Below are 25623 nucleotides of genomic sequence, written 5' to 3'. Positions count from 1 at the left end.
CCATTTAAAGAACAGCTTATTAATTAATACATTTTTCTTATTTATTTGAAATCAGTTACAAAATATGTCCTTATTTTTAGATAAAGTGTATTTGCAGCAACTTGAAGGTGCTGTGGCTTAGTTGGTCAAAGTGCCTGTCTAGTAAACAGGAGATCCTGGGTTCAAATCCCAGCAGCACCTTTGAATGAAATGGCTTTTTGCCTGATGTAGTCTTGTCTTTCCTATTGACACATGTTCTTAATAAAATATGTCCTGGCATTCAGAGAAAGTGGCATTTGGAGAAAGTGTCATTTCAGCAACTGCAAGGTGCTGTGGCTTAGCTGGTCAAAGCGCCTGTCTTGTAAATAGGAGATCCTGGGTTCAAATCCCAGCAGCACCTTTGAATGAAATGGCTTTTTGACTGATGTAGTCTTGTTTTTCCTATTTACACAAGTTCTTAATACAATATGTCCTGGCATTTGGAGAAAGTGTAATTGCAGCAACTTCAAGGCGCTATGGCTTCGTTGGTCAAAGCACCTGTCTAGTAAACAGGAGCTGATGGGATCAAAATCCAGCAGTACCTTTATAAATGAGAAAATTTAGTTGTTTAAATTGTTTGATGTTTGAAATCAGTTACAAAATATGTCCATACTTTTAGAGTAAGTGTAATTGCAGCAACTTCAAGGTGTTGTGGCTTAGCTGGTCAAAGCGCCTGTCTAGTCCTGGGTTCAAATCCCAGCAGCACCTTTGAATGAAATGGCTTTTTGCCTGATGTAGTCTTGTCTTTCCTTTGACACATGTTTTTAATAAAATATGTCCTGGCATTCAGAGAAAGTGGCATTTGGAGAAATGTCATTTCAGCAACTGCAAGGTGCTGTGGCTTAGCTGGTCAAAGCGCCTGTCTTGTAAATAGGAGATCCTGGGTTCAAATCCCAGCAGTACCTTTCTAAAAGCGTCTTTATAAATGATAAAATATAGTTGTTTGAAATCAGTTCCAAAATATGTCCTGACTTTTAGAGTAAGTGTAATTGCAGCAAGTCAAGGTGCTGTGGCTTAGTTGGTCAAAGTGCTTGTCTAGTAAACAGGAGATCCTGGGTTCAAATCCCAGCAGCACCTTTGAATGAAAAGGCTTTTTGCCTGATTTAGTCTTGTTTTTCCTATTAACACAAGTTCTTAATACAATATGTCCTGACATTTAGAGGAAGTGTAATTGTGCTATTGTCAAGGTGCTGTGGCTCAGCTTTTCAAAGCGCTTGTCTCCAAAATAGAAGATCCTGGGTTCAAATCCTAGCAGTACCATTTAAAGAACAGCTTATTAATTAATACATTTTTCTTATTTATTTGAAATCAGTTACAAAATATGTCCTTATTTTTAGATAAAGTGTATTTGCAGAGACTTGAAGGTGCTTTGGCTTAGTTGGTCAAAGTGCTTGTCTAGTAAACAGGAGATCCTGGGTTCAAACCCCAGCAGCACCTTTGAATGAAATAGCTTTTTGACTGATGTAGTTTTGTTTATCCTATTTTCTGAAGTTTTCATTACAATATGTCCTGGCATTTAGAGGAAGTGTAATTGCAGTAATTTCAAGGTGCTGTGGCTTAGTTGGTCAAAGCGCCTGTCTCCTAAATAGAAGATACTGGGTTCAAATCCCAGCAGTACCATTTAAAGAACAGCTTATTAATTAATACATTTCTGTTGTTTATTTGAAATCAGTTACAAAATATGTCCTTATTTTTAGATAAAGTGTAATTGCCGCAACGTCAAGGTGCTGTGGCTTAGCTGGTCAAAGTGCCTGTCTAGTAAACAGGAGATCCTGGGTTCAAATCCCAGCAGCACCTTTGAATGAAATGGCTTTTTGTCTGATGTAGTCTTGTCTTTCCTTTGACACATGTTCTTAATAAAATATGTCCTGGCAGTCAGAGAAAGTGGCATTTGGAGAAAGTGTCATTTCAGCCACTTTAAGGTGCTGTGGCTTAGCTGGTCAAAGTGCCTGTCTAGTAAACAGGAGATCCTGGGTTCAAATCCCAGCAGCACCTTTGAATGAAATGGTTTTTTGCCTGATGTAGTCTTGTCTTTCCTTTGACACATGTTCTTAATAAAATATGTCCTGGCATTCAGAGAAAGTGGCATTTGGTGGAAGTGTCATTTCAGCAACTGCAAGGTGCTGTGGCTTAGCTGGTCAAAGCGCCTGTCTCGTAAATAGGAGATCCTAGGTTCAAATCCCAGCAGTACCTTTCTAAAAGAGTCTTTATATATGAGAAAATTTAGTTGTTTGAAATCAGTTTCAAAATATGTCCTGACTTTTAGAGTAAGTGTAATTGCAACAAGTTCAAGGTGTTGTGGCTTAGTTGGTGAAAGAGCTTGTCTAGTAAACAGGACATCCTGGGTTCAAATCCCAGCAGCACCTTTGAATTAAATGGCTTTTTGCCTGATGTAGTCTTGTTTTTCCTATTGACACAAGTTCTTAATACAATATGTCATGGCCTTTAGAGGAAGTGTAATTTTGCTATTTTCAAGGTGCTGTTGGTCAAAGCGCCTGTCTCTTAAATAGAAGATCCTGGGTTCAAATCCCAGCAGTACCATTTAAAGAACAGCTTATTAATTAATACAATTTTGTTGTTTATTTGAAATCAGTTTCAGAATATGTCCTTATTTTTAGATAAAGTGTAATTGCTGCAACGTCAAGGTGCTGTGGCTTAGCTGGTCAAAGTGCCTGTCTAGTAAACAGGAGATCCTGGGTTCAAATCCCAGCAGCACCTTTGAATGAAATGGCTTTTTGCCTGATGTAGTCTTGTCTTTCCTTTGACACATGTTCTTAATAAAATATGTCCTGGCATTCAGAGAAAGTGGCATTTGGAGAAAGTGTCATTTCAGCGACTTGAAGGTGCTGTGGCTTAGTTGGTCAAAGTGCCTGTCTAGTAAACAGGAGATCCTGGGTTCAAATCCCAGCAGCACCTTTGAAAGAAATGGTTTTTTGCCTGATGTAGTCTTGTCTTTCCTTTGACACATGTTCTTAATAAAATATGTCCTGGCATTCAGAGAAAGTGGCATTTGGTGGAAGTGTCATTTCAGCAACTGCAAGGTGCTGTGGCTTAGCTGGTCAAAGCGCCTGTCTCGTAAATAGGAGATCCTGGGTTCAAATCCCAGCAGTACCTTTCTAAAAGCGTCTTTTTAAATGAGAAAATTTAGTTGTTTGAAATCAGTTTCAAAATATGTCCTGACTTTTAGAGTAAGTGTAATTGCAACAAGTTCAAGGTGTTGTGGCTTAGTTGGTGAAAGAGCTTGTCTAGTAAACAGGAGATCCTGGGTTCAAATCCCAGCAGCACCTTTGAATCAAAAGACTTTTTGCCTGATTTAGTCTTGTTTTTCCTATTAACACAAGTTCTTAATACAGTATGTCCTGGCATTTAGAGGAAGTGTAATTGTGCTATTGTCAAGGTGCTGTGGCTTAGCTGGTCAAAGCGCCTGTCTCGTAAATAGGAGATCCTGGGTTCAAATCCCAGCAGAACCTTTCTAAAAGAGTCTTTATAAATGAGAAAATTTAGTTGTTTGAAATCAGTTTCAAAATATGTCCTGACTTTTAGAGTAAGTGTAATTGCAACAAGTTCAAGGTGTTGTGGCTTAGTTGGTGAAAGAGCTTGTCTAGTAAACAGGACATCCTGGGTTCAAATCCCAGCACCACCTTTGAATTAAATGGCTTTTTGCCTGATGTAGTCTTGTTTTTCCTATTGACACAAGTTCTTAATACAATATGTCATGGCCTTTAGAGGAAGTGTAATTTTGCTATTTTCAAGGTGCTGTTGGTCAAAGCGCCTGTCTCTTAAATAGAAGATCCTGGGTTCAAATCCCAGCAGTACCATTTAAAGTACAGCTTATTAATTAATACAATTTTGTTGTTTATTTGAAATCAGTTTCAGAATATGTCCTTATTTTTAGATAAAGTGTAATTGCAGCAATTTCAAGGTGTTGTGGCTTAGCTGGTCAAAGTGCCTGTCTAGTAAAGAGGAGATTCTGGGTTCAAATCCCAGCAGCACCTTCGAATGAAATGGCTGTTTGCCTGATGTAGTCTTGTCTTTCCTTTGACACATGTTCTTAATAAAATATGTCCTGGCATTCAGAGAAAGTGGCATTTGGAGAAAGTTTCAGTTCAGCAACTGCAAGGTGCTGTGGCTTAGCTGGTCAAAGCGCCTGTCTCGTAAATAGGAGATCCTGGGTTCAAATCCCAGCAGTACCTTTCTAAAAGCGTCTTTATAAATGATAAAATTTAGTTGTTTGAAATCAGTTTCAAAATATGTCCTGACTTTTAGACTAAGTGTAATTGCAGCAAGTTCAAGGTGCTGTGGCTTAGTTGGTCAAAGTGCTTGTCTAGTAAACAGGAGATCCTGGGTTCAAATCCCAGTAGAACCTTTGAATTAAATGTCTTTTTGACTGATGTAGTCTTGTTTATCCTATTATCTCAAGTTGTCATTACAATATGTACTGGTATTTAGAGGAAGTGTAATTGCAGTAATTTCAAGGTGCTGTGGCTTAGCAGGTCAAAGCGCCTGTCTAGAAAACATGTGACCCTGTGTTCAAAACCGATTAGTACCTTTCTAAAAATGTTTTTATAAAAGAGACAATTTAGTTGCTTAAATTGTTTGATATTTGAAATCAGTTTCAAAATATGTCCTGACTTTTAGTTACAGTGTAATTGCAGCAAGTTCAAGGTGCTGTGGCTTAGTTGGTCAAAGCGCCTGTCTCCTAAATAGAAGATCCTGGGTTCAAATCCCAGCAGTACCATTTAAAGAACATCTTATTAATTAATACATTTTTGTTGTTTATTTGAAATCAGTTACAAAATATGTCCTTATTTTTAGATAAAGTGTAATTGCCGCAAAGTCAAGGTGCTGTGGCTTAGCTGGTCAAAGTGCCTGTCTAGTAAACAGGAGATCCTGGGTTCAAATCCCAGCAGCACCTTTGAATGAAATGGCTTTTTGCCTGATGTAGTCTTGTCTTTCCTTTGACACATGTTCTTAATAAAATATGTCCTGGCATTAAGAGAAAGTGGCATTTGGAGAAAGTGTCATTTCAGCAACTGCAAGGTGCTGTGGCTTAGCTGGTCAAAGCGCCTGTCTTGTAAATAGGAGATCCTGGGTTCAAATCCCAGCAGCACCTTTGAATGAAATGGCTTTTTGACTGATGTAGTTTTGTGTATCCTATTTTCTCAAGTTGTCATTACAGTATGTACTGGCATTTAGAGGAAGTATAATTGCAGTAATTTCAAGGTGTTTTGGCTTAGCTGGTCAAAGCGCCTGTCTTGTAAATAGGAGATCCTGGGTTCAGATCCTTTCTAAGAAAGTATTTATAATTGAGACATTTTTGTTGTTTGAATTGTATGTTTGAAATCAGTTTCAAAATATTTCCTTATTTTTAGATAAAGTGTAATTGCCGTAACGTCAAGGTGCTGTGGCTTAGCTGGTCAAAGTGCCTGACTAGTAAACAGGAGATCCTGGGTTCAAATCCCAGCAGCACCTTTGAATGAAATCGCTGTTTGACTGATGTAGTTTTGTTTATCCTATTTTCTCAAGTTTTCATTACAATATGTCCTGGCATTTAGAGGAAGTGTAATTGCAGTAATTTCAAGGTGCTGTGGCTTAGTTGGTCAAAGCGCCTGTCTCTTAAATAGAAGATCCTGGGTTCAAATCCCAGCAGTACCATTTAAAGAACAGCTTATTAATGAATACATTTTTGTTGTTTATTTGAAATCAGTTACAAAATATGTCCTTATTTTTAGATAAAGTGTAATTGCCGCAACGTCAAGGTGCTGTGGCTTAGCTGGTCAAAGTGCCTGTCTAGTAAACAGGAGATCCTGGGTTCAAATCCCAGCAGCACCTTTGAATGAAATGGCTTTTTGCCTGATGTAGTCTTGTCTTTCCTTTGACACATGTTCTTAATAAAATATGTCCTGGCATTCAGAGAAAGTGGCATTTGGAGAAAGTGTCATTTCAGCGACTTGAAGGTGCTGTGGCTTAGTTGGTCAAAGTGCCTGTCTAGTAAACAGGAGATCCTGGGTTCAAATCCCAGCAGCACCTTTGAATGAAATGGCTTTTTGCCTGATGTAGTCTTGTATTTCTTTTGACACGTTCTTAGCAAAATATGTCCTGGCCTTCAGGGAAAGTGGCATTTGGAGAAAGTGTCATTTCAGCAACTCCAAGGTGCTGTGGCTTAGCTGGTCAAAGCGCCTGTCTTGTAAATAGGAGATCCTGGGTTCAAATCCCAGCAGTACCTTTCTAAAAGCGTCTTTATAAATGAGAAAATTTAGTTGTTTGAAATCAGTTTCAAAATATGTCCTGACTTTTAGAGTAAGTGTAATTGCAACAAGTTCAAGGTGTTGTGGCTTAGTTGGTGAAAGAGCTTGTCTAGTAAACAGGACATCCTGGGTTCAAATCCCAGCAGCACCTTTGAATTAAATGGCTTTTTGCCTGATGTAGTCTTGTTTTTCCTATTGACACAAGTTCTTAATACAATATGTCATGGCCTTTAGAGGAAGTGTAATTTTGCTATTTTCAAGGTGCTGTTGGTCAAAGCGCCTGTCTCTTAAATAGAAGATCCTGGGTTCAAATCCCAGCAGTACCATTTAAAGAACAGCTTATTAATTAATACAATTTTGTTGTTTATTTGAAATCAGTTTCAGAATATGTCCTTATTTTTAGATAAAGTGTAATTGCTGCAACGTCAAGGTGCTGTGGCTTAGCTGGTCAAAGTGCCTGTCTAGTAAACAGGAGATCCTGGGTTCAAATCCCAGCAGCACCTTTGAATGAAATGGCTTTTTGCCTGATGTAGTCTTGTCTTTCCTTTGACACATGTTCTTAATAAAATATGTCCTGGCATTCAGAGAAAGTGGCATTTGGAGAAAGTGTCATTTCAGCGACTTGAAGGTGCTGTGGCTTAGTTGGTCAAAGTGCCTGTCTAGTAAACAGGAGATCCTGGGTTCAAATCCCAGCAGCACCTTTGAAAGAAATGGTTTTTTGCCTGATGTAGTCTTGTCTTTCCTTTGACACATGTTCTTAATAAAATATGTCCTGGCATTCAGAGAAAGTGGCATTTGGTGGAAGTGTCATTTCAGCAACTGCAAGGTGCTGTGGCTTAGCTGGTCAAAGCGCCTGTCTAGTAAACAGGAGATCCTGGGTTCAAATCCCAGCAGCACCTTTGAATCAAAAGACTTTTTGCCTGATTTAGTCTTGTTTTTCCTATTAACACAAGTTCTTAATACAGTATGTCCTGGCATTTAGAGGAAGTGTAATTGTGCTATTGTCAAGGTGCTGTGGCTTAGCTGGTCAAAGCGCCTGTCTCGTAAATAGGAGATCCTGGGTTCAAATCCCAGCAGAACCTTTCTAAAAGAGTCTTTATAAATGAGAAAATTTAGTTGTTTGAAATCAGTTTCAAAATATGTCCTGACTTTTAGAGTAAGTGTAATTGCAACAAGTTCAAGGTGTTGTGGCTTAGTTGGTGAAAGAGCTTGTCTAGTAAACAGGACATCCTGGGTTCAAATCCCAGCACCACCTTTGAATTAAATGGCTTTTTGCCTGATGTAGTCTTGTTTTTCCTATTGACACAAGTTCTTAATACAATATGTCATGGCCTTTAGAGGAAGTGTAATTTTGCTATTTTCAAGGTGCTGTTGGTCAAAGCGCCTGTCTCTTAAATAGAAGATCCTGGGTTCAAATCCCAGCAGTACCATTTAAAGTACAGCTTATTAATTAATACAATTTTGTTGTTTATTTGAAATCAGTTTCAGAATATGTCCTTATTTTTAGATAAAGTGTAATTGCAGCAATTTCAAGGTGTTGTGGCTTAGCTGGTCAAAGTGCCTGTCTAGTAAAGAGGAGATTCTGGGTTCAAATCCCAGCAGCACCTTCGAATGAAATGGCTGTATGCCTGATGTAGTCTTGTCTTTCCTTTGACACATGTTCTTAATAAAATATGTCCTGGCATTCAGAGAAAGTGGCATTTGGAGAAAGTTTCAGTTCAGCAACTGCAAGGTGCTGTGGCTTAGCTGGTCAAAGCGCCTGTCTCGTAAATAGGAGATCCTGGGTTCAAATCCCAGCAGTACCTTTCTAAAAGCGTCTTTATAAATGATAAAATTTAGTTGTTTGAAATCAGTTTCAAAATATGTCCTGACTTTTAGACTAAGTGTAATTGCAGCAAGTTCAAGGTGCTGTGGCTTAGTTGGTCAAAGTGCTTGTCTAGTAAACAGGAGATCCTGGGTTCAAATCCCAGTAGAACCTTTGAATTAAATGTCTTTTTGACTGATGTAGTCTTGTTTATCCTATTATCTCAAGTTGTCATTACAATATGTACTGGTATTTAGAGGAAGTGTAATTGCAGTAATTTCAAGGTGCTGTGGCTTAGCAGGTCAAAGCGCCTGTCTAGAAAACATGTGACCCTGTGTTCAAAACCGATTAGTACCTTTCTAAAAATGTTTTTATAAAAGAGACAATTTAGTTGCTTAAATTGTTTGATATTTGAAATCAGTTTCAAAATATGTCCTGACTTTTAGTTACAGTGTAATTGCAGCAAGTTCAAGGTGCTGTGGCTTAGTTGGTCAAAGCGCCTGTCTCCTAAATAGAAGATCCTGGGTTCAAATCCCAGCAGTACCATTTAAAGAACATCTTATTAATTAATACATTTTTGTTGTTTATTTGAAATCAGTTACAAAATATGTCCTTATTTTTAGATAAAGTGTAATTGCCGCAAAGTCAAGGTGCTGTGGCTTAGCTGGTCAAAGTGGCTGTCTAGTAAACAGGAGATCCTGGGTTCAAATCCCAGCAGCACCTTTGAATTAAATGGCTTTTTGCCTGATGTAGTCTTGTCTTTCCTTTGACACATGTTCTTAATAAAATATGTCCTGGCATTAAGAGAAAGTGGCATTTGGAGAAAGTGTCATTTCAGCAACTGCAAGGTGCTGTGGCTTAGCTGGTCAAAGCGCCTGTCTTGTAAATAGGAGACCCTGGGTTCAAATCCCAGCAGCACCTTTGAATGAAATGGCTTTTTGACTGATGTAGTTTTGTGTATCCTATTTTCTCAAGTTGTCATTACAGTATGTACTGGCATTTAGAGGAAGTATAATTGCAGTAATTTCAAGGTGTTTTGGCTTAGCTGGTCAAAGCGCCTGTCTTGTAAATAGGAGATCCTGGGTTCAGATCCTTTCTAAGAAAGTATTTATAATTGAGACATTTTTGTTGTTTGAATTGTATGTTTGAAATCAGTTTCAAAATATTTCCTTATTTTTAGATAAAGTGTAATTGCCGTAACGTCAAGGTGCTGTGGCTTAGCTGGTCAAAGTGCCTGTCTAGTAAACAGGAGATCCTGGGTTCAAATCCCAGCAGCACCTTTGAATGAAATCGCTGTTTGACTGATGTAGTTTTGTTTATCCTATTTTCTCAAGTTTTCATTACAATATGTCCTGGCATTTAGAGGAAGTGTAATTGCAGTAATTTCAAGGTGCTGTGGCTTAGTTGGTCAAAGCGCCTGTTTCTTAAATAGAAGATCCTGGGTTCAAATCCCAGCAGTACCATTTAAAGAACAGCTTATTAATGAATACATTTTTGTTGTTTATTTGAAATCAGTTACAAAATATGTCCTCATTTTTAGATAAAGTGTAATTGCCGCAACGTCAAGGTGCTGTGGCTTAGCTGGTCAAAGTGCCTGTCTAGTAAAGAGGAGATCCTGGGTTCAAATCCCAGCAGCACCTTTGAATGAAATGGCTTTTTGCCTGATGTAGTCTTGTCTTTCCTTTGACACATGTTCTTAATAAAATATGTCCTGGCATTCAGAGAAAGTGGCATTTGGAGAAAGTGTCATTTCAGCGACTTGAAGGTGCTGTGGCTTAGCTGGTCAAAGCGCCTGTCTAGTAAATAGGAGATCCTGGGTTCAAATCCCAGCAGTACCTTTATAAATTTAGTTGTTTGAAATCAGTTTCAAAATATGTCCTGACTTTTAGTTACAGTGTAATTGCAGCAAGTTCAAGGTGCTGTGGCTTAGTTGGTCAAAGTGCCTGTCTAGTAAACAGGAGATCCTGGGTTCAAATCCCAGCAGCACCTTTGAATGAAATTGCTATTGTGCTGATGTAGTTTTGTTTATCCTATATTCTCAAGTTGTCATTACAATATGTCCTGGAATTTAGAGGAAGTGTAATTGTGCTATTTTCAAGGTTCTGTTGGTCAAAGCGCTTGTCTCTTAAATAGAAGATCCTGGGTTCAAATCCCAGCAGTACTATTTAAAGAACAGCTTATTAATTAATACAATTCTGTTGTTTATTTGAAATCAGTTTCAGAATATGTCCTGAATTTTAGAGAAAGAATAATTTCAGCAACTTCAAGGTGCTGTGGCTTAGCTGGTCAAAGTGCCTGTCTAGTAAACAGGAGATCCTGGGTTCAAACCCCAGCAGCACCTTTGAATTAAATGGCTTTTTGACTGATGTAGTGTTGTTTATCCTATTATCTCAAGTTGTCATTACAATATGTCATGGCCTTTAGAGGAAGTGTAATCGCAGCAATTTCAAGGTGTTGTGGCTTCATTGGTGAAAGCACCTGTCTAGTAAACAGGAGATACTGGGTTCAAATCCCAGCACTACCATTTAAAGAACAGGTTATTAATAATACATTTTTGTTGTTTATTTGAAATCAGTTACAAAATATGTCCATACTTTTAGAGTAAGTGTAATTGCAGCAACTTGAAGGTGCTGTGGCTTAGCTGGTCAAAGTGCCTGTCTAGTCCTGGGTTCGAATCCCAGCAGAACCTTTGAATGAAATGGCTATTGTACTGATGTAGTTTTGTTTATCCTATATTCTCAAGTTGTCCTTACAATATGTCCTGGCATTTAGAGGAAGTGTAATTGCCGTAACTTCAAGGTGCTGTGGCTTAGCTGGTCAAAGTGCCTTTCTAGTAAACAGGAGATCCTGGGTTCAAATCCCAGCAGCACCTTTGAATGAAATGGCTTTTTGCCTGATGTAGTCTTGTATTTCTTTTGACACATGTTCTTAGCAAAATGTGTCCTGGCCTTCAGGGAAAGTGGCATTTGGAGAAAGTGTCATTTCAGCAACTGCAAGGTGCTGTGGCTTAGCTGGTCAAAGCGCCTGTCTTGTAAATAGGAGATCCTGGGTTCAAATCCCAGCAGTACCTTTATAAATGATAAAATTTAGTTGTTTGAAATCAGTTTCAAAATATGTCCTGACTTTTAGTTACAGTGTAATTGCAGCAAGTTCAAGGTGCTGTGGCTTAGTTCGTCAAAGTGCCTGTCTAGTAAACAGGAGGTCCTGTGTTCAAATCCCAGCAGCAACTTTGAGTGAAATAGCTTTTTGACTGATGTAGTTTTGTTTATCCTATTTTCTCAAGTTTTCATTACAATATGTCCTGGCATTTAGAGGAAGTGTAATTGCAGTAATTTCAAGGTGCTGTGGCTTAGTTGGTCAAAGCGCCTGTCTCTTAAATAGAAGATCCTGGGTTCAAATCCCAGCAGTACCATTTAAAGAACAGCTTATTAATGAATACATTTTTGTTGTTTATTTGAAATCAGTTACAAAATATGTCCTTATTTTTAGATAAAGTGTAATTGCCGCAACGTCAAGGTGCTGTGGCTTAGCTGGTCAAAGTGCCTGTCTAGTAAACAGGAGATCCTGGGTTCAAATCCCAGCAGCACCTTTGAATGAAATGGCTTTTTGCCTGATGTAGTCTTGTCTTTCCTTTGACACATGTTCTTAATAAAATATGTCCTGGCATTCAGAGAAAGTGGCATTTGGAGAAAGTGTCATTTCAGCGACTTGAAGGTGCTGTGGCTTAGCTGGTCAAAGCGCCTGTCTCGTAAATAGGAGATCCTGGGTTCAAATCCCAGCAGTACCTTTATAAATGAGAAAATTTAGTTGTTTGAAATCAGTTTCAAAATATGTCCTGACTTTTAGGGAAAGTGTAATTTCATCTATTTCATAGTGCTGTGGCTTAGTTGGTCAAAGTGCCTGTCTAGTAAACGTGAGATTCTGGGTTCAAATCAAAGCTGTTCCTTTCTAAAAACGTCTTTTTAATTGAGACATTTCTGTTGTTTAAATTGTTTCATATTTTAAATCAGTTTTGAAATATGTCCTGACTTTTAGAGAAAGTGTCATTTCTGGAACTTCAAGGTGCTGTGGCTTAGTTGGTCAAAGTGCCTGTCTGGCAAATAGGACATCCTGGGTTCAAATCCCAGCAGCACCATTGCAAGAAATTGCTTATGGGTTTGAAACTGATAAATTTTTGATATTTGAAATCAGTTTCAAAATATGTCCTGACTTTATTTATATATATATATATATATATATATATATATATATATATATATATATATATATATATATATATATATATATATATATAGCTAATGTGAAAAGCCTAATAAATTTATTGAGCACCAGAAAGTGTTGATGCGGAGTGAATAAATATAAATGCAGATATTTTTGTCATTTTTATTGTTTTTTTAAATTTCAAAAACAAAATTTTCTCCCCTTCCCCGCCACAATTCCTCGTTGTTTCTAGATCTTGAAATTTTAATCAAACTCACGTTCGCAGTCGTAAGGCGACAAAATGGTTGGATACTCTTGTAAGGCGCTACGTGCTGAATACCAAGGCACTATTGAAACATAATACCTTTCTCAAATCCCTTTTTAAAAAAAGTTTCACATTTTCCTCAACCACAATATGCTGCAATCTACTTACTTTTACAAGTTTTCCCATCTGGTCTGAGTGTGAAGCCTTTCCTGCATCGACACACACACGAGTCTCCGGCGCTCACAAACTCCTGTTCACAGCCATGGCTGCCGTCAGCACAGGGATCCACCTCTGTGTGAAAGAGAGAGAGAAAGTGTGTGTAGGTTGGTCAGCAGTTTTGAAAAGTTTCTTCTCTTCATCAGCAATATCTCTTCTCAAGATTTGTCGGCTAGACGGGAAAGAGCAAGAGCGTACATTTTTGAATAATGACATCCTAGAGTTTTCTTGTGCAATTGATTTTGGATAAATGAAGACATATAACATAGTCAAATATCAGAACCCTGTGAGTTCTAAGAAAGTGTTTCTATGAGAAATTAAAAGAATTCAGAAAAAAAGTCATCAACTAAACAGGTGCCGTCTCAGCTACCTAAAGTTTAGGTGATAATCATCTGTTTGTTCTGAATGTATTCTGAGGTGAGTGTCTTAATAAAGCTTTCACATGATGCATAGGCAGCATCACTTTGCCTTGATATGTTGATTTTGAAAAAAGCATATATTTTCATATTTATTCCTCTCAACCCTTTCATAATGAGAAGACTTTATCATTCAGAGTTGGCTTTTTAAGATTTGAACCTGATAAAAAAAATAACTAATGTCCTTTCATTTAGAGAAAGCGGCGTTTCCACAACTTCCAGGTGCTGTGGCTTAGTTGGTCTAAGCGCCTGACTTGTAAATAGGAGATCCTGGGTTCAAATCCCAGCAGCACCTTTGAATGAAATGTCTTATTTATGTAGTTTTGATTTTCTTATAGTCTCAAGTCGTCATTACAAAATGCACTGGCATCTAGAGGAAGTGTAATTTTATCAATCTCAAGGTGCTGTGGCTTAATTGGTCAAAGCGCCTATCTAATAAACAGGAGATCCTGGGTTCAAATACCAGCAGTACGTTTCTAAAAAAGTATTTATAATTGAGACATTTCTGTTGTTTAAATTTTTTGATATTTGAAATCAGTTTCAAAATATGTCCTGACTTTTAGAGAAAGTGTAATTTCATCAATTTCACGGTGCTGTGGATTAGTTTGTCAAAGCGCCTGTCTACGAAATATCAAATCATGGGTTCAAATCCCAGCAGTGCCTTTTAAAGAACAGCATAATAATTAATACATTTTTGTTGTTCATTTGAAATCTGTTTCAGAATATATCCTGACTTTTAGAGAAAGTGTCACTTAACCAACTTCTAGGTGCTGTGGCTTAGTTGGTCAAAGCACCTGTCTTGTAAACAGGAGATCCTGGGTTCAAATCCCAGCTGCACCTTTGAATAAACTGTCTTATTTATGTAGTTTTGTTTTTCCTATAGTCTCAGGTCTTCATTACAATATGTACTGGCATTTAGAGGAAGTGTAACATCATCAATTTCAGGGTGCTGTGGCATAGTTGGTCAAAGCCCCTGTCTAATAAACACGAGATCCTGGGTTCAAATCACAGCAGCAACTTCAAATGAAATGGCTTTTTGACTGATGTAGTCTTGTTTATCCTATTTTCTCAAGTTGTCATTACAATATGTACTGGCATTTAGGGGAAGTGTAATTGCAGCAATTTCAAGGTGTTGTGGCTTAGCTGGTCAAAGCACCTGTCTCGTAAATAGGAGATCCTGGGTTCAAATCCCAGCAGCACCTTTGAATGAAATGACTTTTTTACTGATGTAGTTTTTTTATTCTATTATCTCAAGATGTCATTACAATATGTCCTGACTCTTAGAGAAAGTGTAATTGCAGCAACTTCAAGGTGCTGTGGCTCTGTTGGTCAAAGCACCTGTCTAGTAAACAGGAGATGATGGGATCAAATCCCAGCAGTACTTTTCCAAAAAAGTATTTATAATTTAGATATTTTTGTTTAAATTGTTTGATATTTGTAATCAGTTTCAAAATATGTCCTGACTTTTAGAGATAGTGTAATTTCTGCAACTACAAGGTGCTGTGGCTTAGTTGGTCAAAGTGCCTGTCTAGTAAACAGGAGATCCTGGGTTCAAATCCCAGCCGCACCTTTGACGAAATGGCTTTGTAACTCATTCATTTTTATTGTTTATTTGAAATCAGTTTCAAAACATGTCCTACATTTTAGAGAAAGTGTCATTTCAGCAACTACAAGGTGCTGTGGCTTAGTTGGTCAAAGTGCCTGTCTAGCAAACAAGAGAAGGCGCTACATGCTGAAAACCAAGGCACTATTGAAACATAATACCTTTCTCAAATCCCTTTTTAAAAAAAGTTTCACATTTTCCTCAACCACAATATGCTGCAATCTACTTACTTTTACAAGTTTTCCCGTCTGGTCTGAGTGTGAAGCCTTTCCTGCATCGACACACACACGAGTCTCCGGCGCTCACAAACTCCTGTTCACAGCCATGGCTGCCGTCAGCACAGGGATCCACCTCTGTGTGAAAGAGAGAGAGAAAGTGTGTGTAGGTTGGTCAGCAGTTTTGAAAAGTTTCTTCTCTTCATCAGCAATATCTCTTCTCAAGATTTGTCGGCTAGACGGGAAAGAGCAAGAGCGTACATTTTTGAATAATGACATCCTAGAGTTTTCTTGTGCAATTGATTTTGGATAAATGAAGACATATAACATAGTCAAATATCAGAACCCTGTGAGTTCTAAGAAAGTGTTTCTATGAGAAATTAAAAGAATTCAGAAAAAAAGTAATCAACTAAACAGGTGTCGTCTCAGCTACCTAAAGTTTAGGTGATAATCATCTGTTTGTTCTGAATGTATTCTGAGGTGAGTGTCTTAATAAAGCTTTCACATGATGCATAGGCAGCATCACTTTGCCTTGATATGTTGATTTTGAAAAAAGCATATATTTTCATATTTATTCCTCTCAACCCTTTCATAATGAGAAGACTTTATCATTCAGAGTTAGCTTTTTAAGATTTGAACCTGATAAAAAAAAAAATAACTAATGCATTCTTGGTTAACCGATTAATTGTAAATTAATCGATTAGATTGCATGAATCAAGTGGTTTGGAGAATGAATGTTCAGATTTCTGATTTCGCTTTAAAAAAAAGGATTTCCTTCTCTTCCTCTGAAGAAGGTCAACTCGCGCTTCATGCACAGAATTTGGATTTCCAAAAACCTGCCACGAGTCTGACGGAAAGAGGAGAACTCTCAAAACGTCTGAGCCGAATTGTTTGCAAGTAGAAAATCTGTCTTGCTGAAAGATGAAAGAATGTTTCTTGCATTGAAAACAACGCGGCCAGATTCCAGTCGAGTCTGTAGGCACGACTGGACCCAGCTGGCTGGTGAATGACTGCATGTTTTCCTCTCTCTCTCTTCCATCACTTTTATTCTCTGAATCAGCTCTTTGATGCAAAGATCTCAGAGGAGTCTGAGGAAGGCGTTAGAGATGGCAAAAGACAGATTCTGCTGTTTAATACTCTTTGGTTCCTTCAAGGCCTCACATGCACTGATCTGTTCTTATATTCCTCAAGGCTGTTTGTCTGTGAGGTTTAATCTAGCAGACAAAAGAAAAGCTCATTTCAGTATTTACAAGATGACAACAGGATTTTCTGTCAATTTTGTAACTCTATATCAAAAATACCATTAAATGTGTTTTACTAAGTTGTAAAGAGAAATCCAAAGTTATGGACAATTAAAGGTAAAATAGTGTTTAGACGCATACTTTTACAAGTTTTCCCATCCGGTCTGAGTGTGAAGCCTTTCCTGCATCGACACACACACGAGTCTCCGGCGCTCACAAACTCCTGTTCACAGCCATGGCTGCCGTCAGCACAGGGATCCACCTCTGTGTGAAAGAGAGAGAGAGTGTGTGTGTAGGTGTGTCAGCTCCTGTGAACAAGACTGCCAGTAGTTTTCAAGAGCTTCAATACTGCAGCTCATTCTCAACATTCATCAGATTATCAAAGACGGCAAGAACATACAGTACAGAACAAAAGTTTGGACACACCTTCTAATTCAATGGGTTTTCTTTATTTTCATGACTATTTATTAGGCAAGAAATCCCACTTATTAACCTGACAGGGAAGTGAAAACCATTTCAGGTGACTACCTCTTGAAGCTCATCAAGAAAATGCAGAGTGTGTGCAAAGCAGTAATCACAGCAAAAGGTTGCTACTTTGAAGAAACTAGAATATAAGGGCTATTTTCAGTTGTTTTACACTTTTTTGTTTAGTGCATATTTCCACATGTGTTATTCATAGTTTTGATGCCTTCAGTGTGAATCTACAATGTCAATAGTCATGAAAATAAAGGAAACTCATTGAATTAAAAGGTGTGTCTAAACTTTTGGTCTGTACTGTATGTTTGATGCTCATGAGTTCTGTTGTGCTTTTCTGTTTTCTGGGAAAAGAAAAGAATCGGCAAACGTCGGAGACAACTGAATCGTTTGGTCTGCTTCTTAAATTAAGCATTTATTGATAGATAAAAGTCATGAACTACGCAGGAATTTTTCTGCCTTTTACAGATGAAGTAAAATATTTCCATTCATGTTAAAAAAGACATGAATTGATCATTTAAATGTAAAACTGTATGATTTGTTCCACACGTCCTTCCACAGATTCTCAGTTGTTTGCTGGGATTTTGTCCCGTTCCTCCCGACAGAACCGTCGGGAGCGGTCCACATTTCTGTTCTTCATTTCTCACATCGTCTCTCCTGATTTTTCCATTCTGCCACTGAAGGGGGTAGTTTTGTTTATGTGTTGCATTAAAGTGTAGATGTTGTGAATCAGCCTATCAGAAGCTTGGAAAGCCGTGACATCATGATCTGGGCTATAACAAAGTTGTTTAAAGACATAGAATCTCAGTTTATGTAAAAGAAAGTAATTTATTAGCATATTCTAATAAATTCTCCCTCCAAATATCTTCACATGTAGCAAATAGGAAAAATTTTCTAATCCTTACAGACTTAAAACAGGAAAGAGAAGGTCTAATTTAATGCTAAACACTAAGAAATAAAAGGAAACTAGTCTCGTTAAAATGTAGGTACATTTCCGACTTTATTTCTACATATCACTAGACATATCTTGCAAACACTTTTACCAAACGGAGTAACGAGAGCCTTACTTTGGCAGGTTTTCCCGTCTGACCTGAGTGTGTAGCCGTTTGTGCATTTACACACACAGGAGGTTTCTGTGTTCATAAACTCCTGTTCACACCCGTGGCTTCCAGCAGCGCAGTGATCAATCTCTGAGAAGAAGGACAACAACAAAAACAAACCACTTTAAGCATTAAATTTGCCCCAATACAATCGCTATTTATTCAAACTATTAATCATCTAGCTGTGAGCGGGAGTTCAAGAATGACTTCAGAGTTGATTTGGTCTCTTGACCTCGTTCCAGAAATGAGGGAAAATTCTCGTACGGCTGCAAGTCTTTCCGTCTGCGTTCAGGACGAAGCCTTTCTTACAGCTGCAGATGTAGGATCCCGGTAAGCTGACACAGTTGTGCTCACAGCCGTGGTTTCCCAGGTCACAGTAATCTATTCCTGAGGAGGGAGAGAGAAAGCATTATTAATGTCATAACCACACCACCAGGGCCGCTGCTGCATTTACAACAGGACTAATACAAAATCTACGAGTGAAGCAGACTTTTAAAAAAATAATAAAAAGTGGTGTAACTTTCAATCCTCCCTTCAGGGGCATGGCGGTGAATTCGGGATCGGTCAGGTAGATGTGTTTGGATTCAGCCTGGATCCAAGTCTTCGTTTCTGATGATTGCAATAACACACATCCTTCAGGAAATCCCCCTCTACTTTCTTTTTTTGTGTGTGTGTTAGCATCCATCAAGAGAGCAAGGGGAAACTTTCCCAGCAGTGGGCGGACAAGACATCAGTAGTAGCAGTCCTGCTGGCTGTGGTTTCAGCAGGAGGGCCACAAAGATCATTTATTTCCAAGAGATGCTTTCGTAGTAACCCGCTCAGCATGACTCTTTTTGCCTCGCCTGCCACATATGTTGCACGGCCTTATTTACTCAGATCATTCATGATCATAATTAAAACTTTGTCATATTTTGCGCACGTTGTCTTGCAGGCAAAAACAGTAAGATTTACATCACACTACGACCCTTGAAAAGTGTTGGTGTCCCTTGAACATGTTACAATGCAAACACAAACGTCAAATGTGATAAGCTGACACAAAGATGATCATAATTGTGAAGTAGACGAAGTATGATTCATGGTTTCCAATGTTTTTTTTCTTTTCCTACAAGTAGAAATCTACAAATTATGGCAAGTTTTCAGTTCAACTTTTCTGTTTTAAGGTTATTTCATCGTCAAAGACATCTGGAGTGTTGCCTTGATTTTTTCATGCATGTTTGAAAAATCCTTAAATCTCTCAGCTGTGCATAACGCCGGGGTGGACCTAGCCCCGTCTTCAAGACGAAGCTCCTCCTCAGAGCTGCAGCTTCCAAGCTTCCAAGCACAGAACAGTCCCCCATCCCTCACTCCCCCACTCAACTCCTTCAGACTAGCCAGCAGCAATTAGCAAACACCTGGTGGAACTGCTCATCTGCTGAGCTCATTATAAAAGCTATTTCTCAGTCCAACGATGGTAAAAACATCGCTAGAGGGTTAATAGAGGTGACATGTGATGAATTCCTGGAGGTGGAGTTTCAGAAAGAGCAGGGGTTTTTAAAGAGACAGAGGCCCAACTATAAGGCTTTAAATTACAGTGTTAAATTTCTTTCAAGCCATAATTTTATAACAGTTGTCGGTAACATAGGTACCTAACTCTGCTAGAAAAAGATTGTACGTAGCTAGAAAACATTCAGTACTGTCCCTTTAAAGTAAAAGTATGAGCAGGATAAAGAGAGGATCATGTCAAAGTGAGACTTCTTACTGTTGCATGTCTTCAGGTCAATGGTGAGCTCATATCCTGGACGACAGCGACACTCATAGCCATCAGCCAGGTTGACACAGATGTGATCACAGCCGTGGTCCACCGCGGCGCACGTATCCTCAGCTGCAGAGAGACAACATGGCGGCAGGTCGCTAACCGCTTCAGAACAGCTGCACTGGAAATGTTTACCTGTCAGAGACTCACCTTTACACGTCTTCCCATCCGGGTTGAGAGTGAAGCCTTTCCTGCACCTGCACCTGTAGGAGGCGGGACTGCTCACACATAGGTGCTGGCACTGATGCTCCACCACCTTGCACATGTCTGCGCCTAATGAACACGCGCAAACACTAAAGCACAGCTCTGCAATGGATAACGACAACTAAATCCAAGGTCAGGGATTGCTCACCTCCACACAGCTTGGACTTGAACACTGAGATCAGGGTTTCTATCTGACTAAAATTGGCCACCAGGTGGACGTGCTCAGAGTGGGGCTCGCTTCCTATGGCCTTCAGGGTCTTCATCTCCACCCGTCCCACTCCGATAGCAAAAATCTGGATGCCGGCCTCCCTCGCTTCAGCCGCGATCTCCTCCACAGTGTCCTGAGGTCTCCCGTCCGTCACGATCATAGCGATCCGTGGGATTTGCAGGCTCTTCGGTCGGGCCCCCTGCTCCTCAGTGAGCTCTACCTCCATAGTGTACTGGATGGCCAAGCCGGTCATGGTGCCGGTGGCCAGATGCCGCATGTTTCTCACAGCCTCCTCCACCTGGGCTTTGGAGGTGTAGGTGTTGAGAGAGAACTCAGGCTGGACCACGCTGCCATACTGCAGCAACCCCACGCGGGTGGCATTGGGGCCAACGTCGAGAAATTGCAGCAGGTTGACGATGAAGGTCTTGACCTTGTCGTAGTCTTCGGGCCGGATGCTCCTGGAGCTGTCGATGACGAAGACGAAATCCAGCGGCGTGGCTTTACACGGATTCTCTGCAAATCAGGAAGAGGGCTGAGGTCAGATTTTGGTCCGAAAACACAAAATCTTATCAAGTGGTTTTGGTCTAGTTTGCTAGTGCAAATGTGGCAGTGCACTTGAAAGAAGACAGAACTAACCAACAAGCAACTTTCCAGCAAAATATAGTAGCTTGTTTTAAGTGGGTAATTTGAGAATGTTAATAAAAAACAATTGCAGTTTTCTGTCTGATTGTTGATCACAAACTTTATAAAACCTGACCTGATGACGGATTTTGGCCGATGCAGACATGACCTGGTGGGCCAGTCTATCAGTCAAACCTCTCACAACAGAGCAAGAAGGGACAGTAGCTGATTTTTAGACCTTTGCAGAGGAAGATAAGATGGCTGGATAAGATCCACAAATTTTTAGAGATTACCTATCTCCCAAAATTAAAGAAATTGGAGTCTATTTCTTTTTTTTTTTTGGCTGGCCTATTTACAATACACACCTAATAAAAAGTACTAGCACCACTGGCAGATTTTTTCACTTATAATAAGACATGGAAAATATCATAAATGAAATAACCTGCCAGTGAAACTGTTACTTTTTCATCAATATTAAGGAATTATCCACTTAGAAAGAGCTCCAATATCTTGCTGAAAAGTTATTTGTAAGCTAGTTGTGTCTTATTTCAAGTGTAGCAGATATTTGCGTTAGAAACTAAACCAAAAATTTTTGTTTCTGTTTTTTTCTCTTTTTTTGGCAGTGCAAATTGTCTCGTTAACACCGAGTCTCTCACCCGGTGTGTTGTTCTGGATGGTTGTGTCGTTTCGCCGTTTGACCGTGACCAGTTTGGGACGCCGTCTCTCTGGACGCGCTGCGCTGCAGCACATCAGGCAGAAGACGGCCAAGGCCAGGACCAGCGACCTCATGACGACGAGAGGAGGCAACTGCAGCAGAGAGGCAACATAACAGGGATTCATAAAATCAGAAGATGAGAGCTCGTCTGGATGGAAATGACAGCACAGAAACTCAGAGAGGCAACAAGCCAGGAACTCTGCTGTCCAATAGGGAGCCTTGATACATGCTGCCCCGTTGCAACCACAAACATCAATGCATTTTACTGGGGCGTTTCTGATTCCAACACAAAGTAGAAGAAAAAAAAATCATATTGAATCCATTCTACAGTTATTGTGTGAAGAACTGTTGAAGGTGGTTTTCAAACTTCATATCCTAGAGGCCAAAACGGGCAAATTTAAACTACTTGCAGGCCTCAAAATTCATTATATTAAAAATGCAACATGTTAGTTTATTTTGATGGTTTTGTTTATTTGTTTGATTTACCTGCTCAACAATAAACTTTTTTTTAATGAAACCTGTACATCATTAAATATCAAAAATCTAAAAAGGGCTTCAAGCTGTTGCCTCATTAATTCATTCCATCTCCATCAGTGGTTTTCTTCATTGCAGTTGGTTCAGCTAGCCAAGTTCTTCCATCAATTTCTACTGTGTGTCATCGTTTATCAAACGTACACAGGGTTCCAGTGAAGAAGTAACTCCTGCTGTTTTAGAAATACAGCATATTGCTTTGGTCCATAAATCCTGAATCGCTGGATATTCCCAGATAGTATGAACAAAGAACCCAAAGTCTCCTGCGGGTCGGGGGTGGAGAGGGCAGAACGAGCAGAACCTATCTGGTGCAGCGGCCATTTTGTTTCCAACAACTGGCGTCAAATAAAATCCATGACAGAATTTCATGTAAATATAAAGAGGCTTAGGATTCTTTGAAGTTTTTTAGTTGCTCCCTCAGTTCTTACTCTGAAGTAGAAAAACAGTGATTGATTATCAATATTGTGTTTTCACATCAGTTCCTGCAAGCTAAGGATCACTGATTCCCCAATGCGATCCCAAAGAGTTTTTCTACCCTCGTCATCCTAATTTTTGTCATAAAATGGTTTTCCTCCAGACATTAAAGCTGCAGTATGTAACTTTTGATAAAAAAATTGTTTCACATATTTGTTGAAACTGTCACTGTGTTGTGACAGTACGTTATGAAACACGTAGCCTGTGAAACTGTGGTGCAGAAATGCACGGCTCCCAGGCAAAAGTGACAATCAGACAGAAAATCTGTGAAAAAAATCGAGCTCCTCTGCCTTCTTCCAGTGCTAACTAGAATCAACCAATCAGACGAGTGTATTAGTGCTGTCAATCACCCCTCTGTGTGGCGCTGCTCATCCACACCTCTGCCTCTCCCATTGCACAGCCTGTCATGAACGCTAAGGCTAGTTAGCATAGCCACCGATGAGAACGGATAAATGGCTTTCCTGTAACTTTAAATTGTTTCTCCGCCATTAGCACATTTAGCTGCGAGAACGTGAGGTTGATTGACAGCGCCAAGTCCCTCCTCTTGGCTCTTATTGGCTGTTTTTGGTCGGGATCAATGCATTTCTTCAGACGACAGTAGCAGCTCAGGAAGGAGGCGGAGGAGATCAATCTTTTCACAGATTATCTGTCTCATAAAGTACTGTCGTGACGTGGTGACAGTTTTAACAAATATGTTTTTATAAATTTACATACTGCCCCCTTTGGCTCCTCTGAGCGCAGGCCTCTGATGACTTCACCTGGAAAAAAAATGCCACTAGGATCTGGAAATGGCCATATACGTTTTAGCAGATTCTGAGAAACCTCAAATAAGAATCACTTCCCACTGTAATCCTACAGGCTGAGAGTCTGTTGACACTTCAGACAACAGAAGTGTTGTCTGAAGTGGACCGTATTTATCCATTGGCATCGTGCGGGTTCAGAGCCGCTAGATTTTTATCCACACAGGTTGTTAAGGTTGATTTAAGAGAGGTTGACAGATAGCACAGACTGTTTTCCAATCCGGCTCCCAGGAGAGCCATTCTCTATCTGCCATATTCAGACTGTACAGCTTGGCACCGACGTGAAAAGTATCAACAATCACTACAACTACAAATGCAGCCACACTGAAAGACAGAATTGTGGTGAATCTGAACTTTCCAGATCGTTCAGATGAAGCAGGAAAAGCTGACATCATGGACCGCTGAACATAGGAACAGTTTACACTGTAGCTGCTGACCGGGGTCAAACAGAGGTCACATGTTTACCTCACCAATAAGCTGACCTCTGAACTCACTTTGCTTTGATGTCTCTTTACTACTCGTCTAACCCTCTTTTGTGCAACAGTGAAGTAATGCGTATGCTGGCGATATGGAGTTAAAAATCACAATACATATTGTGATAACAATAAAAGTGATGATAAAAACTATTAATTACTTATTTTTAAGGTGACCTTATAGTTGTGACTGCATGACACAGCAATAATAGCCACACAAACAACAAATACTGCTCCTGAAAAACATTTGCAATACATGTCTCAAGGACACCAGTCACATAAAGTGTAACTAGCAACACTAAACTGCACACAAAGTTTTGAAAATATATTGACATTTATTGATACTTCTGTTGAACAAACAATGGAGAAAATAGTGAAACTAAAAATCCCAACAATGCGGTGGGGGGTTTTAAACATAACCAGTTGGAATTCATTGTGACAATGATAAATCACACGTCTTATCATGATAAGAAATTTATCACGATAAATCATGAACAATTCGATAAATGCTCATCCCTAGCCTATAGTAAGCCATACGTTTTTAAAAACTCATTTTAAAACATGTTTTTCTTCTGTCAAATATATTCAAATTGTATGAATGTTTTCTGCTTAATAAAATAAGTCCAAGATAAGATGTTTACTATCATCTCAAACAAACAACAATGAACTGAACAGCTTTTATCAGACCTGATCTCTGTTTTGGTCATTTCTCCGTACTTGATGACTTTTCCTGACACAGTGAAGGGAGCCCAGTTTTTTTTTTCTGACCCAGACCCTGAAGAAAACATTAAATAATGTTTCCTGGATTAGCCTTAGCTAGAATGGCAACAGAACTGCGTTCTAACGTTGAAAGTTTTTGAAAGTCACTCACCTTGTTGGAAAAACTGAATCAGTTTTAAGTTCCTTTGAAACAATATCTCAGTCTCCCCCAGAACGGAATCAAAACGAAAAGCTTCGATGGAAATATTTTTTCTTGCTGCCTCCTGCCGTAAATACTCAAATCTATGTATGTATATCCCAGAAGTGTGTCTCTGTGCTTCGCTCAGTCCCTTCCTCCATCTGCTTCACCTCTCTGTTTACACTCCCTCTGACTCAAACTTCAGAGACGCCTCTCGTTCAGCTCAGCCTGCCTGTAAACCCACAACTGCAGCTTGTGTTTATTTCACAGTGACATGAAAGTTGTCACCCAACTTTCCAAGCAAATAGAACAGAATTAAAAACGTCCCCATGTGCAGCGTTTAAATATTTTAATAAAGGACATAAAAATAATGAGGAAATAAAACTCGTGAACAATGACGCTCGCATCATTCGACGTGGAGGAGCGCTTCATAGGACATCCGATTAGCCGATAAGCGTGCATCGGTCGCCGTGTTTGATGTTCAACCACACTTAGCATCCAACGAACCCGTTCCGTTTTCAGATGGATGGAATCTGTGAGATGCTCAGAGCTTGAAATATTATCTCGTTACGTAACATTGCTTTAAACGTCTTCCCAGCCTGTTGTTTTCCTGGGTTGCCATGACGCCGTTTGTTCACCAACAAACCTGTGAGGCCTTCGCAAAACAGCTGCATTCACGCAAACAATAAATCACACAGAAATATAGAAATATAGTCCAGATGTGAGTCTTCTGAAAGTAAATTGCGCTATCCAGCCCCGTTTGTTTAGAGGCCTGGATAGTGCATGTGCACACCACACGTTTCAGATTTTTATTTGTAAGATAGTTTGAAAACCAACATTTTTCTTCCACTTCACAGCTGCGTGATACTTTGTGTCACGCCATTTTACAATGAAGGGCATGAATACCTATGTAAATGTGATTATTCTTAATAATAAATTTGCCATAAATGTCTAAAATGTTATTCCATACCATTAAAATGAAGTGTTTGTGTGTACAGTTTTGAGGAAAGAGATAGAATGTAACACGTGATCAAACTTATTTTACTTTGAGCCACATCAAGATCAAGAAAGCATTCATGAAACTAGCTATAAAAAAAAACACTATCA

The 25623-nt window shown here is 39.3% G+C and overlaps 1 protein-coding gene and 56 non-coding genes across 58 annotated transcripts in view; 56 read left to right on the top strand and 1 right to left on the bottom strand.

The window, feature by feature from the left end:
* LOC116714301 (matrilin-2) overlaps positions 1 to 24707 on the bottom strand; it is a 30658-nt gene extending 5951 nt beyond the window's left edge. The window contains exons 1-10 of one of the 2 annotated variants that reach the window (XM_032554783.1): positions 24490 to 24705; positions 21282 to 21432; positions 19945 to 20517; positions 19743 to 19865; positions 19539 to 19661; positions 18065 to 18187; positions 17768 to 17890; positions 16368 to 16490; positions 15001 to 15123; positions 12704 to 12826 (exon numbers count right to left, since the gene is read on the bottom strand). In XM_032554783.1, coding sequence (XP_032410674.1) covers positions 12704 to 12826; positions 15001 to 15123; positions 16368 to 16490; positions 17768 to 17890; positions 18065 to 18187; positions 19539 to 19661; positions 19743 to 19865; positions 19945 to 20517; positions 21282 to 21414 — 1567 coding nt within the window. In that variant the 5' untranslated portion in view covers positions 21415 to 21432; positions 24490 to 24705. Of the gene's footprint in view, positions 1 to 12703; positions 12827 to 15000; positions 15124 to 16367; positions 16491 to 17767; positions 17891 to 18064; positions 18188 to 19538; positions 19662 to 19742; positions 19866 to 19944; positions 20518 to 21281; positions 21433 to 24489 lie in introns of both variants that reach the window. The other variant, XM_032554791.1, reaches the window with a different exon arrangement.
* Positions 107 to 180, top strand: trnat-agu (transfer RNA threonine (anticodon AGU)). Its single transcript has one exon. It is a non-coding gene; the product is annotated as a tRNA-Thr (tRNA).
* Positions 306 to 379, top strand: trnat-ugu (transfer RNA threonine (anticodon UGU)). The gene has a single exon. It is a non-coding gene; the product is annotated as a tRNA-Thr (tRNA).
* Positions 850 to 923, top strand: trnat-ugu (transfer RNA threonine (anticodon UGU)). The gene has a single exon. It is a non-coding gene; the product is annotated as a tRNA-Thr (tRNA).
* trnat-agu (transfer RNA threonine (anticodon AGU)) lies at positions 1022 to 1095 on the top strand. Its single transcript has one exon. It is a non-coding gene; the product is annotated as a tRNA-Thr (tRNA).
* Positions 1382 to 1455, top strand: trnat-agu (transfer RNA threonine (anticodon AGU)). The gene has a single exon. It is a non-coding gene; the product is annotated as a tRNA-Thr (tRNA).
* Positions 1565 to 1638, top strand: trnar-ccu (transfer RNA arginine (anticodon CCU)). The gene has a single exon. It is a non-coding gene; the product is annotated as a tRNA-Arg (tRNA).
* On the top strand, positions 1742 to 1815 carry trnat-agu (transfer RNA threonine (anticodon AGU)). The gene has a single exon. It is a non-coding gene; the product is annotated as a tRNA-Thr (tRNA).
* Positions 1940 to 2013, top strand: trnat-agu (transfer RNA threonine (anticodon AGU)). Its single transcript has one exon. It is a non-coding gene; the product is annotated as a tRNA-Thr (tRNA).
* On the top strand, positions 2138 to 2211 carry trnat-cgu (transfer RNA threonine (anticodon CGU)). The gene has a single exon. It is a non-coding gene; the product is annotated as a tRNA-Thr (tRNA).
* trnat-agu (transfer RNA threonine (anticodon AGU)) lies at positions 2311 to 2384 on the top strand. The gene has a single exon. It is a non-coding gene; the product is annotated as a tRNA-Thr (tRNA).
* Positions 2663 to 2736, top strand: trnat-agu (transfer RNA threonine (anticodon AGU)). Its single transcript has one exon. It is a non-coding gene; the product is annotated as a tRNA-Thr (tRNA).
* trnat-agu (transfer RNA threonine (anticodon AGU)) lies at positions 2861 to 2934 on the top strand. Its single transcript has one exon. It is a non-coding gene; the product is annotated as a tRNA-Thr (tRNA).
* On the top strand, positions 3059 to 3132 carry trnat-cgu (transfer RNA threonine (anticodon CGU)). Its single transcript has one exon. It is a non-coding gene; the product is annotated as a tRNA-Thr (tRNA).
* On the top strand, positions 3232 to 3305 carry trnat-agu (transfer RNA threonine (anticodon AGU)). Its single transcript has one exon. It is a non-coding gene; the product is annotated as a tRNA-Thr (tRNA).
* trnat-cgu (transfer RNA threonine (anticodon CGU)) lies at positions 3415 to 3488 on the top strand. The gene has a single exon. It is a non-coding gene; the product is annotated as a tRNA-Thr (tRNA).
* trnat-agu (transfer RNA threonine (anticodon AGU)) lies at positions 3588 to 3661 on the top strand. The gene has a single exon. It is a non-coding gene; the product is annotated as a tRNA-Thr (tRNA).
* Positions 3940 to 4013, top strand: trnat-agu (transfer RNA threonine (anticodon AGU)). Its single transcript has one exon. It is a non-coding gene; the product is annotated as a tRNA-Thr (tRNA).
* trnat-cgu (transfer RNA threonine (anticodon CGU)) lies at positions 4138 to 4211 on the top strand. The gene has a single exon. It is a non-coding gene; the product is annotated as a tRNA-Thr (tRNA).
* On the top strand, positions 4311 to 4384 carry trnat-agu (transfer RNA threonine (anticodon AGU)). The gene has a single exon. It is a non-coding gene; the product is annotated as a tRNA-Thr (tRNA).
* trnar-ccu (transfer RNA arginine (anticodon CCU)) lies at positions 4683 to 4756 on the top strand. The gene has a single exon. It is a non-coding gene; the product is annotated as a tRNA-Arg (tRNA).
* Positions 4860 to 4933, top strand: trnat-agu (transfer RNA threonine (anticodon AGU)). Its single transcript has one exon. It is a non-coding gene; the product is annotated as a tRNA-Thr (tRNA).
* Positions 5058 to 5131, top strand: trnat-ugu (transfer RNA threonine (anticodon UGU)). The gene has a single exon. It is a non-coding gene; the product is annotated as a tRNA-Thr (tRNA).
* trnat-agu (transfer RNA threonine (anticodon AGU)) lies at positions 5417 to 5490 on the top strand. Its single transcript has one exon. It is a non-coding gene; the product is annotated as a tRNA-Thr (tRNA).
* On the top strand, positions 5600 to 5673 carry trnak-cuu (transfer RNA lysine (anticodon CUU)). The gene has a single exon. It is a non-coding gene; the product is annotated as a tRNA-Lys (tRNA).
* On the top strand, positions 5777 to 5850 carry trnat-agu (transfer RNA threonine (anticodon AGU)). The gene has a single exon. It is a non-coding gene; the product is annotated as a tRNA-Thr (tRNA).
* trnat-agu (transfer RNA threonine (anticodon AGU)) lies at positions 5975 to 6048 on the top strand. Its single transcript has one exon. It is a non-coding gene; the product is annotated as a tRNA-Thr (tRNA).
* trnat-ugu (transfer RNA threonine (anticodon UGU)) lies at positions 6171 to 6244 on the top strand. The gene has a single exon. It is a non-coding gene; the product is annotated as a tRNA-Thr (tRNA).
* On the top strand, positions 6344 to 6417 carry trnat-agu (transfer RNA threonine (anticodon AGU)). The gene has a single exon. It is a non-coding gene; the product is annotated as a tRNA-Thr (tRNA).
* trnat-agu (transfer RNA threonine (anticodon AGU)) lies at positions 6696 to 6769 on the top strand. Its single transcript has one exon. It is a non-coding gene; the product is annotated as a tRNA-Thr (tRNA).
* trnat-agu (transfer RNA threonine (anticodon AGU)) lies at positions 6894 to 6967 on the top strand. Its single transcript has one exon. It is a non-coding gene; the product is annotated as a tRNA-Thr (tRNA).
* On the top strand, positions 7092 to 7165 carry trnat-agu (transfer RNA threonine (anticodon AGU)). The gene has a single exon. It is a non-coding gene; the product is annotated as a tRNA-Thr (tRNA).
* trnat-cgu (transfer RNA threonine (anticodon CGU)) lies at positions 7275 to 7348 on the top strand. Its single transcript has one exon. It is a non-coding gene; the product is annotated as a tRNA-Thr (tRNA).
* On the top strand, positions 7448 to 7521 carry trnat-agu (transfer RNA threonine (anticodon AGU)). Its single transcript has one exon. It is a non-coding gene; the product is annotated as a tRNA-Thr (tRNA).
* trnat-agu (transfer RNA threonine (anticodon AGU)) lies at positions 7800 to 7873 on the top strand. Its single transcript has one exon. It is a non-coding gene; the product is annotated as a tRNA-Thr (tRNA).
* trnat-cgu (transfer RNA threonine (anticodon CGU)) lies at positions 7998 to 8071 on the top strand. Its single transcript has one exon. It is a non-coding gene; the product is annotated as a tRNA-Thr (tRNA).
* On the top strand, positions 8171 to 8244 carry trnat-agu (transfer RNA threonine (anticodon AGU)). The gene has a single exon. It is a non-coding gene; the product is annotated as a tRNA-Thr (tRNA).
* trnar-ccu (transfer RNA arginine (anticodon CCU)) lies at positions 8543 to 8616 on the top strand. The gene has a single exon. It is a non-coding gene; the product is annotated as a tRNA-Arg (tRNA).
* trnat-agu (transfer RNA threonine (anticodon AGU)) lies at positions 8720 to 8793 on the top strand. The gene has a single exon. It is a non-coding gene; the product is annotated as a tRNA-Thr (tRNA).
* On the top strand, positions 8918 to 8991 carry trnat-ugu (transfer RNA threonine (anticodon UGU)). Its single transcript has one exon. It is a non-coding gene; the product is annotated as a tRNA-Thr (tRNA).
* Positions 9277 to 9350, top strand: trnat-agu (transfer RNA threonine (anticodon AGU)). The gene has a single exon. It is a non-coding gene; the product is annotated as a tRNA-Thr (tRNA).
* trnak-cuu (transfer RNA lysine (anticodon CUU)) lies at positions 9460 to 9533 on the top strand. Its single transcript has one exon. It is a non-coding gene; the product is annotated as a tRNA-Lys (tRNA).
* Positions 9637 to 9710, top strand: trnat-agu (transfer RNA threonine (anticodon AGU)). The gene has a single exon. It is a non-coding gene; the product is annotated as a tRNA-Thr (tRNA).
* trnat-agu (transfer RNA threonine (anticodon AGU)) lies at positions 9835 to 9908 on the top strand. The gene has a single exon. It is a non-coding gene; the product is annotated as a tRNA-Thr (tRNA).
* On the top strand, positions 9986 to 10059 carry trnat-agu (transfer RNA threonine (anticodon AGU)). The gene has a single exon. It is a non-coding gene; the product is annotated as a tRNA-Thr (tRNA).
* On the top strand, positions 10338 to 10411 carry trnat-agu (transfer RNA threonine (anticodon AGU)). Its single transcript has one exon. It is a non-coding gene; the product is annotated as a tRNA-Thr (tRNA).
* On the top strand, positions 10869 to 10942 carry trnat-agu (transfer RNA threonine (anticodon AGU)). The gene has a single exon. It is a non-coding gene; the product is annotated as a tRNA-Thr (tRNA).
* On the top strand, positions 11067 to 11140 carry trnat-ugu (transfer RNA threonine (anticodon UGU)). The gene has a single exon. It is a non-coding gene; the product is annotated as a tRNA-Thr (tRNA).
* trnat-agu (transfer RNA threonine (anticodon AGU)) lies at positions 11226 to 11299 on the top strand. Its single transcript has one exon. It is a non-coding gene; the product is annotated as a tRNA-Thr (tRNA).
* trnak-cuu (transfer RNA lysine (anticodon CUU)) lies at positions 11409 to 11482 on the top strand. The gene has a single exon. It is a non-coding gene; the product is annotated as a tRNA-Lys (tRNA).
* trnat-agu (transfer RNA threonine (anticodon AGU)) lies at positions 11586 to 11659 on the top strand. The gene has a single exon. It is a non-coding gene; the product is annotated as a tRNA-Thr (tRNA).
* trnat-cgu (transfer RNA threonine (anticodon CGU)) lies at positions 11784 to 11857 on the top strand. Its single transcript has one exon. It is a non-coding gene; the product is annotated as a tRNA-Thr (tRNA).
* Positions 12132 to 12205, top strand: trnaa-ggc (transfer RNA alanine (anticodon GGC)). Its single transcript has one exon. It is a non-coding gene; the product is annotated as a tRNA-Ala (tRNA).
* trnat-ugu (transfer RNA threonine (anticodon UGU)) lies at positions 13389 to 13462 on the top strand. Its single transcript has one exon. It is a non-coding gene; the product is annotated as a tRNA-Thr (tRNA).
* trnat-ugu (transfer RNA threonine (anticodon UGU)) lies at positions 13934 to 14007 on the top strand. The gene has a single exon. It is a non-coding gene; the product is annotated as a tRNA-Thr (tRNA).
* trnat-cgu (transfer RNA threonine (anticodon CGU)) lies at positions 14296 to 14369 on the top strand. The gene has a single exon. It is a non-coding gene; the product is annotated as a tRNA-Thr (tRNA).
* trnat-agu (transfer RNA threonine (anticodon AGU)) lies at positions 14664 to 14737 on the top strand. The gene has a single exon. It is a non-coding gene; the product is annotated as a tRNA-Thr (tRNA).
* Positions 24708 to 25623: the final 916 nt, after the last annotated feature.

This window comes from Xiphophorus hellerii, chromosome 3 (genome assembly GCF_003331165.1).
Source record: "Xiphophorus hellerii strain 12219 chromosome 3, Xiphophorus_hellerii-4.1, whole genome shotgun sequence".
NCBI classification, from domain to species: domain Eukaryota; kingdom Metazoa; phylum Chordata; class Actinopteri; order Cyprinodontiformes; family Poeciliidae; genus Xiphophorus; species Xiphophorus hellerii.
This window is presented reverse-complemented; position numbering and strand designations above follow the sequence as displayed.